Source organism: Myxocyprinus asiaticus, chromosome 1 (assembly GCF_019703515.2).
Source record: "Myxocyprinus asiaticus isolate MX2 ecotype Aquarium Trade chromosome 1, UBuf_Myxa_2, whole genome shotgun sequence".
NCBI lineage: Eukaryota > Metazoa > Chordata > Actinopteri > Cypriniformes > Catostomidae > Myxocyprinus > Myxocyprinus asiaticus.
In genome coordinates, this window is record NC_059344.1 from 30,968,842 (window position 1) to 30,985,951 (window position 17,110).

Consider the following 17,110-nt stretch of genomic DNA (forward strand, 5'->3'; position numbering starts at 1 on the left):
ATATATTCATACACTGTTGCTGTAACAATACACAACAGTACTCAAAACTAAATTTAGGCCTCAAAATTTGAAAGAGAGAGAAACAGAAACAACAGAATTGAGAACGAGATGCTTGTGTTCTTCAAACTACACATAAAGATGAGTCATCTCCCCCTCCCTTCCTGTTTTCAGAATCGCCATTACAAATAATTGTGTCACTTCTTTGCTCTTCCTGGGTGTATGTTTTGAATTTTTGTGTAAAAAAAACTCTACAAAAAACGTACTATATCGATTCCAAAACCTCGAAACATGGCCTGAATCATATTTAACCTCACATATTTTACACACTAACTGCCAAAAATAAGAGGTTTTCTCTGCATTGGTAATGCGAAATATTGAGGTGATTTTATGAAAACGGAGGCCTGTGTATTCATTAACTACTTTTATTGTCTGGAAGAACAGGATCTTAGGGAATAAAAACACAACTTGAGAAGATATCAGTATTTTTTATGTCACAGTTGTGTTGAAGTGTTACTTTATACAGAAGTGTGTGTGTCTACAGACTGTGCATGTTTTACCATCAATAATAGTCCATAATGAAATGAAGCTACTCTAATATTACCAACCAGACTCATGTCCTATTTGAATAACCGCAGTCAAACCCAGCTGCACTTGTTTATAGATGCTCTTTAATTGAAAGTAATATGTTAGTGAGGGCGTGTTTGAATCAGTGTTGGCGATACAATGGAAAATCGAGGTGGAGAAATGATAGTTCTCAGCGTTCTTTGCCCAAGGAGCTTTGGCAGCGTTTTCCATTCTCACCGGTCTGATCGATGAGGTGTAAATCGAGTGAGCAGAACCTTCTGGCTGCCACAGAGCTCACAGGTGAACAGGCTGGTTGCCATGAGCTGTTTCCATATATTACACTGTGGCCAGGGGCTATAATTCAATGGTCCTTCTTCATTTTTTTGGAGCAGAGCCATAGCAGCACCCTGCTGTTTGGACAAGTGTAGTGCTACAAATGTATACAGTATGTGTACTTCTTATATGTCAAAAGATCAAAGAAAATGTATTTTCCCATACCATGACCCCTTTAAGTGTGGTTATCATGTAAAAAGGTTTGTGCTATTGCAGTAGTTTACCTCAGTTGGTACTGTGTGCCAGTTTTTAGGAGATTTTCATTTTAATTAACCCCCTTAGAATGCACCTGTTGGAAAAGGTGATGCAAACATTAAAGGTGCACCCAGTAATATATATATATATATATATATATATATATATATATATATATATATATATATATATATATATATTTGTGCTAGTAAACATAGCAGTCATCTTGGATTTACACCTAGGGTCATGGATGCAGCATCATTCAAATGCTATAGTTTACAGTCCACTATTCATAGTCAGCCATGATTGATAATAATAAGTGTCACATAATCCATAAGTGAAAGAGTGGAATATTAGGGTGGTTACTGAGATTACGTGAGTAGTTTTCAAATAGTCATGTGATCCTAACAAGACAGCCCAAATAAGGGGACCCTCTCCATGTAGAATAAAACCATTTTATTAGGTTACCGAAATGACTTGAGTCTTCATTTCCTGTGAGTGCTCATGTTTTTACACATTTTTCAGAATTTCTATTAATTTTTTGTGAGTAAAAATTTATTAATGAGGGGGAAAAAAATCACTGAGTGCACCTTTAAAGATGGATGGTGTGCACTGATTAAGGGGACCTGAACCTCTATGTGACCTAACCAGTCGATGGATGGTGTGCATTGATAGGGGGGACCTGAACCTCTGTGTGACCTAACCAGTGAGAAAGCATATTTTTTTTGTTGGGCATTCATTATTACAACATGTCTTACTTTCAGGTTGGACACAAGAAAAAGCCGAGCAAAAAAAAAAAAAAAAAAAATTAAATAAAAAAATAAAATAATACACAATGAAAAATAGCAAAAGATCATTTTTTCAGTTTTTCAGCATAAGCGTAAGTGAATAAACACTGATCACTTTTACATAGTCTACATGATTTATTAATACATGGTATTTAACAAATTATTAATTAATTTCCATATAGATAAACAAATTAATATTAATTAAATGCAGCACTGAAATTTGAATAATTTTGCAAAATTATTTACTTGCTTTCAGCCATCTTTCATGTTGACAGCCTTTCCAACAACACAACTCATCAATTCCGAGTTTTCACTGGTAAGTGCAGCTTTGTGTGGCCGTTTATGTGCTCATTACTTGTAATTATGATATTTCCAACTCTACTTGAAGGTCCCATACTGTTTAATACATTTACTACAAATTGTACTAAATTTCCATGGGGAAAATATTACCAGAAATCTCAATGAAAAACTGTGATAGCACGTTAACTTTTCTTTTTTGTTGAATGAGTATGCTCCAAAAACACTGGTCATGCATACAGCACATTCATTCATTTACATCCATGTTACCAAAGATCCATACTACCTTTCTGTCCTGCACAACCACTCACATGCCTTAAACTGGGTGTAGTGCCATGGCTACATGTTCTAACAGCTTATGTGTTTGAAGATCCCAAAGTGAACGGCGAGGCAGCTAAAGCAGCACTGGCCAATGAGGATTGTCCCCACATAGACCAAGCCATTTCCCCTGAGGACGGCCAGATCTTTAACCCAAGCGAGCCAGGGGGAGAGACTCCTTGTTATCTCCTGAACGTTGGCAGACGATCCACAAACATGGGAACCAGAGTGAGGAATGGTATGTAACAGCTAACCTATTGCCCACCACACATGCACATCAACACAAATGTAATATCTCAAGTGCACTACAGACAACATAAAGACATGGTTAAACAGCGTAACATACACACAGACAGTCCAAACATACAGACAAGCAGAGCGCGCCCACAACAGACAGTTTGTAACTATACAAAAATTGACATTTTCATCACAAAATTATTTAAGATTAAAGACCAAATTTGTACTCAGGAACTTAATTTCCCAACATACACATTCCCATCTCAGGTATCTTAGTTGGAAGTCAGTTTCAGACTTTACTCACCCACAATGGCTCACTCCTGTTGGTGAAGGGATACTGCAAGGAAGCAACATCTTAAAGTTTAATTAATTATTGTATTATTTATAAGGATTACTGTCAAATTGTGTATTTTTCTTTTGCAAATATGATTCGTATTGGATAAGGACCCTTCCCTGCACGCTCAGATCCTTCCACTAGTCACATTTCTCCAACCCTCTTCTCTTTTGAACATATTGTAAAAAAGGTTTTTTTTTTTCCACACCATGCTGCATTATGTCAAACTCATATAACACACATACAGCTGCCTCCTGGGGCCAACCTTAATCTTCCCTTTTTTCTGTTTTTCTTTGTTGTTTGTTTGTTTTTTACTCGTTTCTTACACCACTGTACATGCCTGGGGTCTGTCTCTATGCTTGTACCTCCCTCCATCTCTCCCTCTCTCCCATCTTCCTTATGCTACCTGATTGGCTTATAGCTGGAATGTTCTCAGGGATGTCAGGGGTGGAGGCAGCCGGCCCACAGGGTTACCCACTGCTGCAGCTAGGCTGGGTGCATAGCCCAGAGGATGGCCATGCCAGGGTCACCACCTGATATCCATTCCTACCATACAGCATAGCGTTCAAACCACTCCCAGCAGCCTTAGATAAATAAAAGGCCCCTACACAGTCTTCAGCTTTAGAGGCTGTCAATGAATGTGCAACACGCCAGCAATTAATGTAGTGATATAAAGACTGACACATTATCAAGTAAACTCATGGCACTGTTCTAGTATGAACTCCCCTTGATGTCAACTAATTTGACCCATGCTGTATGAATAGACTTGAGACAAGATGGCAAAATAATCACACCCAGAATGATGTTTCAACAACAATTATACCAACACCAACTGTGACAGCAAAAACAGACATAGCCATATATTTATGAATCATATAAAAAAAATTGACTACTGCTACCATCCTCAAAAGCATTACCAATTTGTCATTCTAGTGCTTCATCATTTTCTAAACAATAGGGCTGTCTGTCTGTGTCATATGACGTGTTGCTCTGTGTGAGCATGCTCTGTTTGACTTCAAATCTTACCCACAGCCAAATGCACCACAAGGTAGTCAACATCATCACTAGGCAGAACTAAACACATGGTTCCCAACAAATGTGTTCATTTTATTATTTTTTTCCTGAATCAATGTATCTGTGTTTTATGTGCATTTGTGTAAGTGTAAATTTATTTGTGTGGGTGATTGTTCTAGAGTTGTTTTTGTGTGCTTGTGTGAGTGTGTGTGTGTGTGTGTGTGTGTGCATGCAGTGTTTTTTTTAACTTTTTTCTGTAGCTTTATGTTGTGCATGTGTTTGGGCAGTCTTGTGGCCTTGCTGCACACTGTCCTGAGGCCTGTATGGTATTGGATAAGATAGTGAAGACTTGGTTTTGCACACAGGCAAAGAAAAAGTTGACATGGTGTACATACAGTATACACTTATACCTTGAAAAGTGCTTGAAATGGACAACTGGTCTCATAGAATCAATTTACTATACCTGCATATTTGCAAAATGATTTTCACGTGGTTCGTTTCATTCACTTTCACACAAATCAGTGGTTAAAACTGTAGATTATCAGTTCATGAACGCTTACTGTTCACCCTGATCCTAACACAATGCTATCTTATGATGTAAAAGCACTTGTACTGTAGTGGATGGCTTGTAAGCTGTTTGCATTACATAACTAATTGCATTTTTAAGATTGTTCAAGCAAAATCGGTTGCTCAACTGATAGAGCATTGCACTTGCACACAACACATGAGCCAAAAGTTTCAAGAAGCACCACAAAATTATGTGGTTGCTTCAGCAATTACGTTTTTCATCTCACATTTGCTTTTATGACACTATCGGTTAGGTTTAGGTTTAAGGGATTGGGTGGGGAGGTAGATTTTGTTGATTTAAAACTCGATAGGACATTTGTCTCAAACACATCATCTCTTTAGGAGAATATTTAACTAAATTTTAGCACCATTCAGTGGATATTTCACCACGGAACTGCCATGATATGTGTAATCGCTGAACCACGTATAGTCATTTTGCAAAAATATCACCACAGTCATGTAATTTTCATGAGATAAGGCTGGAAATTGACCCTGGCGAATCATCTAACTAGGTCAGGGCATTATTTTTTTGGGTTACCTTAATGTCAAATTTATCAGTGAATTGAAGGTTTGAGTGAATTTCTAGATCAATGTAAATCTGTAAACTGTTTAATTCAACCAATATGTTGATTGTCTGTCTATTGCCTTGCAATCCACAGCCTTCTTTGTCCTCTCTAATGCCAGATTAACCAACTGCTCTTTGTGCATGCCGTCACACAGAAATTGCATGCAATTTTAATCCCTTTAAAACCTGACTTGTAGCAGCAACAACCAGGTATGAAAACATGGTGTGGAGCTAGCTGACATAGGTAAAGCAGTGCACAAACAAAACCTTTGTGTCTCAGCAATTGCTCTGAGCACATTTCTCTCCACTAAACTTAAGGTTATCAAAAGTCTCGAAGCCTGGGCACCATAACCAGCAAGGCCCGAACGCTGGCCGAGGTGGTGTCGATGTCTACTGGGTCCTGCGGCCCGCCAGTTCTCCTGCGGCGATCCCATTCTCCAATCCCCTCCATTCTCTAAGAGATAGAGCAGTGGTGTAGTTAGAGATATCTCCATGGGTCTTCCTCCTGCTCTGCTGCCTTCTGTTCTCTGCAGTGTTTGATTTGGTCTGGTCTGTCTTGTTCTCAGGTCCTTGTCTTCTGGAACTGTGTTTTTGTCTCCTCTCTACCTGTGTTGGTTTTGCTTGTTTCTTGTCTTTACCTACTAGCTCTCAAATAATACAAAGCCATCAGAGAAACCTCTGTGGCCAAAACATCTCAGGGAAAGTTTGAAGTGTTCCCTAGTTACAAATGTTTATCAGTTATAAAAGAACTGGGATCAGAAACCTATACCTTACTTTAAGAGCACATTATTGATCCAGGGACCACTTCAGAATGGGAAACCTCTGGCAAAAAGACTTGCGTCTTTTGAAGCAAACCCTGCCTTCCAGGTTAAATGGATTTGTGTTAATTTTATAAAGTCCAAATCCAGTTTTGGAATTTCAATGATTCATTAAGATTTCACTTAATATTTGTTTTCAGGGTGTCCCTCTTTTTGCGTGGGCACATTCTTACATAAAACCCTTTCTCACATCTGGAAAGACAACAACTCAATTTTTATATTATTCCTGTTGCATTTTTGTTCAGTTTCCCCTTTTTGCTTTTACTTTCCATTTGCTCTGGTGGAATTCTCCTCTCCCCTCTCTTTTTATCTGTTTAATGAGATCCAAGGTAGGAGTTATCAGGGGCCACACATTTCCCACTTTGCAATGAACAGCCTGAAATTCTTCTGCATGACACTACAGCAAGAGAGACGGTGTCTCTCCTTCCTCTGCAATTATTTCACTCTCTCTGCATTTCTGTCCACCTCTCTTTTTCCAACTTTGGATTTCAAATGCAATCCATATCAAAGTTTTTGAGAGAGAGAGAGAGAGAAAGAGAGAGAGAGAGAGAGAGAGAGAGAGACCAATAGGAATACCAGCACACTTATATTCTCAACCAATTTTCTCCTCATTCTGAGTTGAACAAAAAACAAGGCCCATTGGCAGGATGACCCTGAGCAATCCCATCCTCCCCTGTATTTTCTACTGCAGATTCATGCAAAGAGGAAACTGCCCTAGTTAAGTATATGCAGTCAGAGGTGCTTAAAGTGACCTGAGAAGAGAGAAGCATCTCAGAGGGGAAATGAAAGCCTTGGGTTCCTTTCTCCAGCATTTCTTGACTCCACAATGGCAGGGATTTGGGGCTGGAGTCCAAAGAAGGGACATATATGTAGAGAGAAAGAGAGCACAGTAGATCATGTTGTTAGTCGTCACAGTGGCAAATGTTTTTATTCAGTAAGATTCTGTCTTTAATGCCCTCTGATTGAATAAGGGAGCACATGGACCAGGACTTTTTTTTTAAAGGAAGCACTTCTTAAGGAAGAAGGACAATACATCAGCTGAAGAGTGCAATGGATGGATAGCTTAAAAACAAGAAAAATGAGTTTCATTATCACTAACAGCAGTACCTGCAGTGTCATCAGTGACAGATGTAGTGGACTCTTACCTGTTGCTTTTAGCATGAGCATGGTGTTACATAAAAAAAAAAGAGAAAAATATTCTATATCTGTTATGAATATCTGTACAAAACAAATATTTTCTCTGAGAGTTCTTCACTTTTGTAGAATTTACATGTAGCCATGGATAATGAAGTATTCAAAGACCATGTTATTTACATCAGCAACAGATTTCTTCATTATGTCTTTAATTTGTTACTAACCACAGATGATGCTCTGGTCACATTGACCTTAAATTCTGAACGAGACACTTTAGTGGTTACTGACGTAAGATAGATTGTATTTTCTCAAGCTTTCTATGTGATAAATTCAAACATTTCAACTTTGTTTCTGTCTGGCATGCTTGTAATTCTGGATCTTATAGAGAAAAAAACTGAGCAAAATGAGTTGTTATTTTGCTGTTCTATGTCATTATTAGTGAATAGATCCTGTGGAAATCTATAGTGAGCAACTGTTTATTTCACATATCAAGTGCAGATTTTTCACAGTGTTATTTCTGGAGGAAAAAAAAAATCAAAAACAAGAAAAATGGCATCACGTTAAGATGTTTGCTCTCATTTCTTTTAGCTACAAAAACAAAGAAAAGCCAAACAGACGGATGTAAATTTACATTATAAGAGAATTGTATGCAATTTAGAACTTTAGGGAAAACAAATGCATGCACTATGTTATGCAACAATAACTGCATAGAAAAACAGGAAAACATGACTTCAACTAAAGCATGAAATAAATTTTGTATGAAAATTGAGGGTGTAGTTTTTTTTTTTTTTTTTTTTTTTTTTTTTTTTATTGGAATGGAATTTTTGCTTTATTTCTATTTCTCTCTTTGGATTTGCCAATACTCTCTTTGACCTGAAGTTGACAGGCACAAAGAGGTGGTTTGGGAGGGAGTAAAAAGGGAAAAACATGTGTCTCCAGCATGGCAGACTGCAGTGATGAGCATGGTGATAAATTAAACCATTAACATTTTAAGGAAACTGTGACAAACCTGCATGCCGTGAACAAGCTGAAGTTTGAATCTGGTAAGCAACAGTGTCAACATACTCTCTGCTCACTGAGGTATGATGCAGAAGCCTGCCTTGGATGCATGGGAAACTTGCCTGCTTGCAGATTGCATTAATGTCACCCTCTGGTCTCCTTTCATCCTTTCCTCCTACCCCTTCTGACCCCTCCATCTCTCTTCTGCACTTGTTCGCACGTCATCCTGCACCCGTCTTTGTTCTCTAGGTGTCTGGGTAATAACTTATCTGTTATCTCTCTTCTTTTTTATGTCTGTAGAGGCTTCTCGGCAGGGCCAGCACAAACAGCCTGCAGACTCAGTGTGTGTCATGAATCGTGGTGTTCCAACCACTGTGTGCATGGCCCTGAACACCCTTCCCTCTTCCTGATAATAACCATCTATAAGTCTGTTGTGTACATGAATGGGTGGATACATGGGTTGGATTTACAGTTAGAAATATAAAGTCTAACATAGAAATCTTTCTTCATGTTAAATGAATAGAGGGACATTTGCCAGCCATCCACCCCCCCCTTGTTGGCCGCTGATAGTGTTACAAGTTTTGGTGGTGTGGTGTAAAATGTGTATTTGAGTGCATGTTTGTTCAGTATGTGTCTTTTTTTTTTTTTTTTTTTTTTTGTAAGTGTGTCTGTATTGTAAATATACTTTTCGTGTTGCACTTGCTTGCTATTGAATATTTAGAGTAATGTCTTTAAAGGGTTACATGTTCAAACTTATCCACTAACAAAATGTCACAAAACTGCCTTTGAATGTGAATGGGGTCAAACTAATATTGTTGTTCTCTGTTGTGCTGCTGCTGTTAGTCATCAGTTACCTTTGTTTGCTGTTTGCACTTTTAAACTTTTACATTCCTTTTGTTTGTTAATGTTAGTGAAGAGATTGTGTCTTGAGTTGGTTAAACTCTTACTGTGCATATTTATAATGTTGTTAACACTCTAACAATTTCTATTTCTGAACCAAGCAGGAACATCAATACACTCCAGATTCTCCAAATTGCAGTGAAACTTGTGAAACAGAAAGCTGAGTGTATGCATGCAGAATCATGCAGCTGAACAACTGAAGTGACAAAAAAATGGGTTTAACTAGGCTGACTAGGTTTAACTAAGACAATCTATATCCAGTTAGTTTGTCGTGAGCTCACTGCCTGTGTGTAAGAAATGGTTTTTAACTGAGTTTTTTAAACAAGCAAAACTTTGGGTTAAATAAGGATTCTGTCAAAACAGATATGAAGGATTTGTACATTTTATGCTAATACGATATTACATTTGGGGTTGCAGAATGTTTTTAAACACAATCACAATGAACAAAATTTTCGTAAATAAATAGCATCTGTCTTTTTTATAATGTATTTATTTATTATAATTTTTAAATCACTTTTTATTTAATTTTTTGCATTTTTACAGTGTAGCAATACTCCTCTGTACACTAAAAAGAGATTCACCTATTACTAATCTGTTTATATTTATTCACCAGGGTTGTCTTTCAACCCTTACATTATTAGTAAATGTTACATATATATTACACATATATTATAAAATGTGGCTAAACTTTGCTTGGTTATTCCTACCCTAGGTACATTTTCTTCCAATCTACATGTAATCCATATAAATAGTTACATGTTAAAAATGTGTTTGATTATGCATGATTAAACAAACTGCATGATTTGCAATAATAATTGTAACAAGGTTAGTAGTTCAGGGAAGAAGGAGGCAGGAACCGGCGAACGTTCAAACACACTTTAATTATAAAATAAACACAAAATGAAAGTAAAGCGGCAGCCCCTCACGGACGACTGCCACAACACAACACAACACAACACAACACAACACAACACAACACAACACAACAGCATAGCATAGCACAGCACAGCACAGCACAGCACAGCACAGCACAAATAGTCTAGGCCTGGTCCTCTCTCATCCTTCACCGTCATCACTCCTCCTTTTATCCTCCCGGAGCTCCTCCGTGAGACACGAGGCCGGTGCGGCGTGCAGGTGACGCTCATTAGCAATCGCGCCAGCGGCCTCGCTCCGTTCCCACCCCGCCCTCCTTGCCACAATAATGTTGAGGGTAAATCATAAATATATCTCAGTTCAACCTTACATAAGCATGACTCTAGCTAAACAAGGAGCTAAATATAGCAGAATTCACCATTAGCAGTAAATGATGCATCAAATAACTTATTATAGCTGCTAACAGATTACCATTTTTGTTACTAACAGTGGCGTCTCAGGTTCATTATTTAGTTTGGGGCACAAACAATCACTTAACAATCAATTATTTGACTGATCTTTGAAACATTGATGAATAATTCCAAATTCTGTCTGTCATTTTGACAGATAAAAAAGAAACAAGAAAAACATTTTAACCTAGTGCATCAGTTTTGACTTCACTCTTTGTCCCTCACATTCCCACTGTGCATGTGCCCTGTTTATTCCCTGGTATTAATATGCATATTAGATGAGTATTATCATTTACACTTGGTATTGTTTGTCTCTTTGTGTTTAGATTTTGAGTAGAGGGTATTTGATTTTATGACTGCATACATCAATCATTATTTCAATGTTTTAATGTATGATAATAAAGTGCAAACTGCATAATAACAAAAAGAAGACAAATAAAAGCAGCGGATCATTTCAGGCAATTATGCATGCATTTAATAAGCGCAAACATCACGTTTAGAGCAGAATTATTATTTATAGAGTTATTTTAGTGGAGTAACTGTGTTAACTGAGATTCACAGATGTGTTTCTCATGTTACACTTTATGTTCACATCAGGGACTATGAAGTTCTGTGAATTTGTGCATGTGTGTATGCACTTTAACCGGCAAAGTTTAAAAACCTAATTTTAGCACAGAGATTGATTGACAGGTAGAAGTTTCACACTAGAACTAATTGGTTTCACTGGACTCAAACAAGGGGAGTCAAAAATCTATCATAAAAGCCTATCTACTGTCATATATGTGCCATTATAATGGATGCTACGCCCCTCAATGCCTAGTACTTATAAAATAAAAACAAGTATGACTGATAAAAATAGATCATGACAGTTCAGTTAAGACAACTCTCGGAATAGTATAACATATATTTTTTATTCTATATATATGACATGGTATGGGCTTGGTCTTGGCAGACTAGTTCTGCTCTACGCATGCTGCTGCTGCTGGTGACAGAGAAGCGTGATGCTTCTACTGAACAAACATAAAATCCCCATCCCCGTAGAGCAGATCTAGACAGCTGGTGCTGGGGAGATGGAGGGAGAAACGCTGCATGCTACCATGCTGTAACAGCCGTACCGCTACGATGCGTAGGTGGGTTATATTACTTGATGAGGAAAAAAGAGGTTCTGATTGGTTAACGTAGCAAGGTGTGCCTGGGTGACCTATCAGCCTGCGCCACAGAGTTTCCTAACTGAACTTAATTTGTCATTTCATTTAGGACAACTCTCGGAGTAGTATAACATATACAGTATTTTTTATTCTATATATATATATATGACATGGTATGGGCTTGGTCTTGGCGGACTAGATCTGCTCTACGCATGCTGCAGCTGCTGCTGCTACTTGACATGATTAAATATGCTGCTGCTGTTGCACGGAAACTCTGCTACTGACAAAGAAGTGTGCTGCTTCTACTGAACAAACATAAAACCCCCCAAAACCACATTAAAAAAAATAAGTAGACAAAACAAGCAAATAAGGTTTATTTGCCCCCCCCAACGAGCAGATCAGACTGCCAGACATGTGTGCTGAAGTGAGGTGGATTTCAGACGTGTGTAGCTAGCAGTGTATTAAAAATGTGTTCCCACTGGAGTTTATCTAGTGGCCTGAATAAACTATGTGTGATTGTTAAGTAATCAAATATTGTTATTATTATTTTAATTTTATTTTTTTGCACAAACTGCTGCAGTGTCGATGAGTATTCAGATAAATTGAACTGGTCTAAGATACATGCTGCTGAAAACCAGCAATCCATTCTTTTAGATAGACGAAGGTAACTCTGGGTGATGAGTGATCTTGTTCCGGCTTGAAGAGTGCTGGTGTATGCTTCTGCATACAGAGTCCCTTCTGGATACAGAGTCCCTTGAGTAGACATATTTGCTTCAATGCAGGCGAACCATGACTCGTTGTAGGTTATCCATCGACCGTTAGGAAGAGACGGTCATAGAAGGAGGCAGAGTTCTGGGTCTCAGATCCGGAGACATGTGGAGAGAGGGCAGAACTGTGTTAGTTTGGGTTAGGCAATAGGTGATCCTAATTAAATTACAGGAGAAACAAGTAAGTGAAGAAATGTTTTTTTTTTTTTGACAGCACATTTGCGCTGCTTTGCAGTGTCGTGAGATGTTTAGTTGCTCGGCCTAAAGACTCTGCGGTTGCGGCACTTAAACAGCACATGTGCTCAGCAGGCCAAGGAGATGACAAGCATAATGGATTACTGATTATGAATTAAGAAGTGTAAGCCACAAGGGAATATTCTACTATTTAATATCTTGTACTTAAACAGTAGGTGCGATCATACGATATAGCCTCAGACCCTATTGGTATATTGGTATGAATTTGAGTTCGGAATGGCACACCACCCTCACTACCTCCACCGCATGTATCAATGGCAGAAATGGCATGAGAAGTACGGTAGTATGCAATTTCGAACCCAGTCCTAGTCTGGTTTCAAGCAGTGCTGTGTTCAAGCTAGATAGATAACTTTCTGCTGAAATACTATTCCAAAGCATTTCAAACAAATTATTAAACGCAATTCTGTTTGCTTAAAACTGATTGTGCAGGTACAGGGCAGGCTTAACACAGCTATGTAAAGATACTTTTAAAAGCTTTAATTCTCTTCTAGAAAAACAAATATGAAATTTATCTCGTTACCTGCTAAAATCTCCTATGAAGGATGGTGGTATGGTGCTGCAGATAGGGATTCCAGGATCTCGTATGATACTCGATCAGCTCCCCGATCTTCTAGGAAAAAGAGTCTTTCTGGGTCTGAAGCTCGAGAAGAGGCATGAAGGTGGGAAACAAGGAGAAATAGCAAGTCTTGAGAAATGCTGCATGTTACCATGCTGCTACAACCGTGCCGCTATGATGCGTAGGCGGTTTATATAATTTGATGAGGAATAAAAGAGGTTCTGATTGGTTAACATAGCAAGGTGTGCAAGAGTGACCTATCAGCCTGCGCCACAGAGTTTCCTAACTGAACTTAATTTATCATAAATTTTACAGAGAATGACAAATTAAGAAATTTTTTGGGGCAACCTCTGAACATGATGCCACACAAAAATCCCTAATAATTTAATCTCAGCACAAAACACCACTAAGACCTGCACATCCACGTCAAAAAGCTCAAGTGACCGTGAAAGTAAACCAAAAATAGGCAAATCATCAAAGGGTGTGCATATTATCTCACTGACTCGAATGAACAGCATAACAAAACGAATAAAAATGACAGACTCCCAGTATTTAGCAGTCATTAATATCTAATACAAACCAATGCATCTACAACACAACACCTCAATGCAATGGCATACAATTCAATTAAATGATGAACGGTGCTTAACTAATCCAACCAACAGCACGTTAGAAAAAAATTTGCTTTTAAAACTTACCAATGAATTTCACTAGCAGGTCTACAATCAAGAGTGGTAACTTCCGATGCTCATGTCTGCTGACATAAATATGATCAAAGCTTTTGATTGACTCAGTGGCAAAGGCAAACCAGCCCCTCGGCCATTGTTGAACGCTCGTTGCACATGCGCATGACGTTCTCCAGATCTCCATTGATGAATACTGAAGATGAAGGGCTAGCCCCACGCATAGCAAATTAGAATGATTAAATGGCTTTTACACAACATACCTTAATAATAATAGAATTTCTCAAAATAATTTATATTTTTTTCCTGTATAATGGACATAAAACACATTTAAGTTGCGGAAAATATATTATTTCTTAAAATAAATGTATGATGATGCCATGAAATTTGCACAACAGCACCAACTCTGGTGGGGTTTAGCCTCACTTCTTCTGCCACTGAGCTTTGATCTTTTCAGACACTATGGCAACCTAGTTACCTAATAGGTACTGTAACCATAGCAACACAAGTATGTGATCTGCTTTCAATGGCAGCCCATTTCTCCTGTGCCTCCCCACTGTCTGGTTACATTTGTACTCGCTATTTGGGTCCCCAATTCATGAGACCCATTAACACATCAGAACACAAAGTTCTTCACGTAATTATTACTGATGCTAATCTCTTTCAGAAATGGTATCATTACAGTCTGCTGCCTCTGCCTACATACATCCAGTGCTAGATATAACTAGACCCAATGATAACGGGGTATTTACAGTGGTAATTTCCTCACCAGTAATTACAAGACTCACAAATACCTGTTTGTGTACATTTGAAAGCACAGCCTTAGTTTCTACCCCTCCCACTCTGTGGACTACGATAATCTTTCAACTGTCTATATACTTTACACTTACCCACTAGGTGCTTGACACCTGTAAGGCCCTGTTTACACCAGGTTTTAAGATGCTTTTTGGGTGAACTAATCACAAGTGGACAGGCATGGCAAATCACTGTTTACATCTGGTCGCTCAAATGCGTCTCTTTTGACCACTTGTGTTAAAATTTCGAGGGGATGTTCTCTGATTTCATGACAAAATGCATAAATCATTATGCCAGTGTATTACTGCATGATAATACGTAAAGTGCAAAACAGTAAAAGAAGAACAAGAAAGAACAAAAAAAAAAAAAAAAAACTGTACACTATTTTCGGATTGGACGGTATTTACATTTAAAGCCAAATATGACCACCTCCGAAAGTGGTTGAGTGCACAAATTTCAAAAAGGTTTGGACCTTGATTACACCTATTATTAGTGTCATCCCATTTCAAACAAATAGCCCTTAAACATCTTCATACCAGGTGTAAACAGAGTCTAAGAATCTGTAGGATAGCACTCTTGACTTCAGAGTGAACTCACAGCAACACCAAAAATCATACTGGCTACTACTGTACTATGAGCCCTGCCACTCCATTCAATTTATATATAAATTCTTAATTACTTTGCCACTTAAAGGTGCACTCAGTATCTTTTTCATCATTTAAAAACTTTTAGCCTCTCCATTCAGACCAGTAGCCTTATAAAATCTGAGCTGGGAATGCATGACCAGCCGAATATTATTCACTTTATCTCGGTAAGCCCCCTACACTGAAAAAATTGTCAACTTTAAAACTGTTTCATATGGTAACATCTAAATTAACTGGTTTTCAAGTCAAAATATTATTTAACATCACTGAATCAACCTGAATTACCTGAACAACCTATTGCTCCAACAAAAGCAAATTTTTGTTAATAACAAAAATAAATAAATAAATAAAAAATATGAATGGTATAAAATTAAGTAAAATCTACTAAGCCCCAAAAAAGGGCAAGCATATAAAGGTACCTCTGAAAATTTATTAATTCCTATTTTTCAACACAATAAGGCATACATAATACACTTCTAGGGTTTTCTAAAATATTACTTTTATTTTAAATTTTATAGCTTGTAGAAAAAAACTATAAATGAAAATAACAATGAAAAGATAGGAGTGCCTCGAGGTCAGTTGCTGTTGATGAGTTGATGCCAGACTTTATTTACAAAGTTGCATGACCTCAGTATTTGCAGGGACCCCCTTTTCAATATTTTTCACAAAAATTGGTTTGACTCACTCATTGCTACTCTCCCTATAGTCTCTTAAATGTTTGCATCCCCCCAGGATACAAAAATCTTTTTAGGGTTAACTTAATGACATCATATTGATTAAATAGATTAAACAGAAAATTTTACCTAAACATTTCAGTTAACACAGAAACATCTAGGCCCTCTTACAACTCTAATGTATATGGTAAATAAACGTAGACAAATTTTAAGTATAAGTTTATTAGAGCATTTCATATTTTGAACTTTCCTTGTAAATACATGTTTATTCATGTACCACAAATTACATACATATGCCACAAATGCTGATGTTTGAGCTTAACTTGTATTGAACCCGGAATATTCCTTTAATTACACATTACTACTTTTTACATGTGAGGTGAAAAGAAAACTACTGTAGATATGTAGAAAAATAAATTGTACAAATTGTATATTTTAAAAGCAACATATTAACCAAATAAATGTTAATTGAAAGTAATTGGAATCCAGGGGTTTACACATCGGCCAAATACATCTTTTCTGGCTCTCATCAGCTGACAGCGTTCAGAAGAATAATAATTTTTCAGACCCTATCTGTATCCTTTCTTTCAAAAATCTATTACATATCAGAGAAACTCTTTCACTGATACAAAGATCAAAGCATATGCTGCGCTTGTGCAAACCCTCAGCAGCTAAATAAGGCAGAGAAAAGGGAATCCTCTTGGAACAGGTCTCAGAAAAGGCCTGGTGGGTTTAGAGTGGGAATGTCCACGTATTATATCACTGCAGTGGAAATGAACAGTGCAAATCCACTGTACAGACATGGAGGAAGAAAATGCTAGAGTGATGACTGCATGTCTGCTGTCCATTGGAGGTGAATATTTAGCTTTAAACTAACTGGCTGTGCTGGCAATGGTTAGACTGAAGGCCACTGAACATGTGCGGTAAGTCTGCTCTAGTTCTGTGCTGCTGATCATTTACTTTATCTTCCTGTGCTGTCATAGGGCGGCCTGCCATTGAACAGCCAGCCCTGAAATTTTAATGAACACCAATTAAGCCTTCACAATCCCTTAAGTGGTTTGGAGTGCTGGCAGTGGAGATAGAGGAGCTCTGGGATGAGGTATGGGAGAAGATGAATATGGAAGGAGGAATGTTTCTAAAATATTTCTAAAATTCTTTAGAAATATCTGAACAGGGCAATTCTTTAACCAATGTTTGAGATAG

The 17,110-nt window shown here is 37.7% G+C and overlaps 1 protein-coding gene across 4 annotated transcripts in view; it reads left to right on the forward strand.

Annotated features, from left to right (window-relative positions):
- The window catches only part of LOC127443767 (potassium voltage-gated channel subfamily C member 1-like), a 75,159-nt gene extending 66,444 nt beyond the window's left edge, over window positions 1-8,715 (forward strand). The window contains exons 3-4 of one of the 4 annotated variants that reach the window (XM_051702658.1): window positions 2,548-2,733; window positions 8,464-8,715. In XM_051702658.1, the coding sequence (XP_051558618.1) occupies window positions 2,548-2,733; window positions 8,464-8,573 (296 nt within the window). In that variant the 3' untranslated portion in view covers window positions 8,574-8,715. Of the gene's footprint in view, window positions 1-2,547; window positions 2,734-3,487; window positions 7,930-8,463 lie in introns of those variants that run through there. The other 3 variants (XM_051702630.1, XM_051702649.1, XM_051702640.1) reach the window with 3 other exon arrangements.
- The last annotated feature ends 8,395 nt before the right edge of the window (window positions 8,716-17,110 follow it).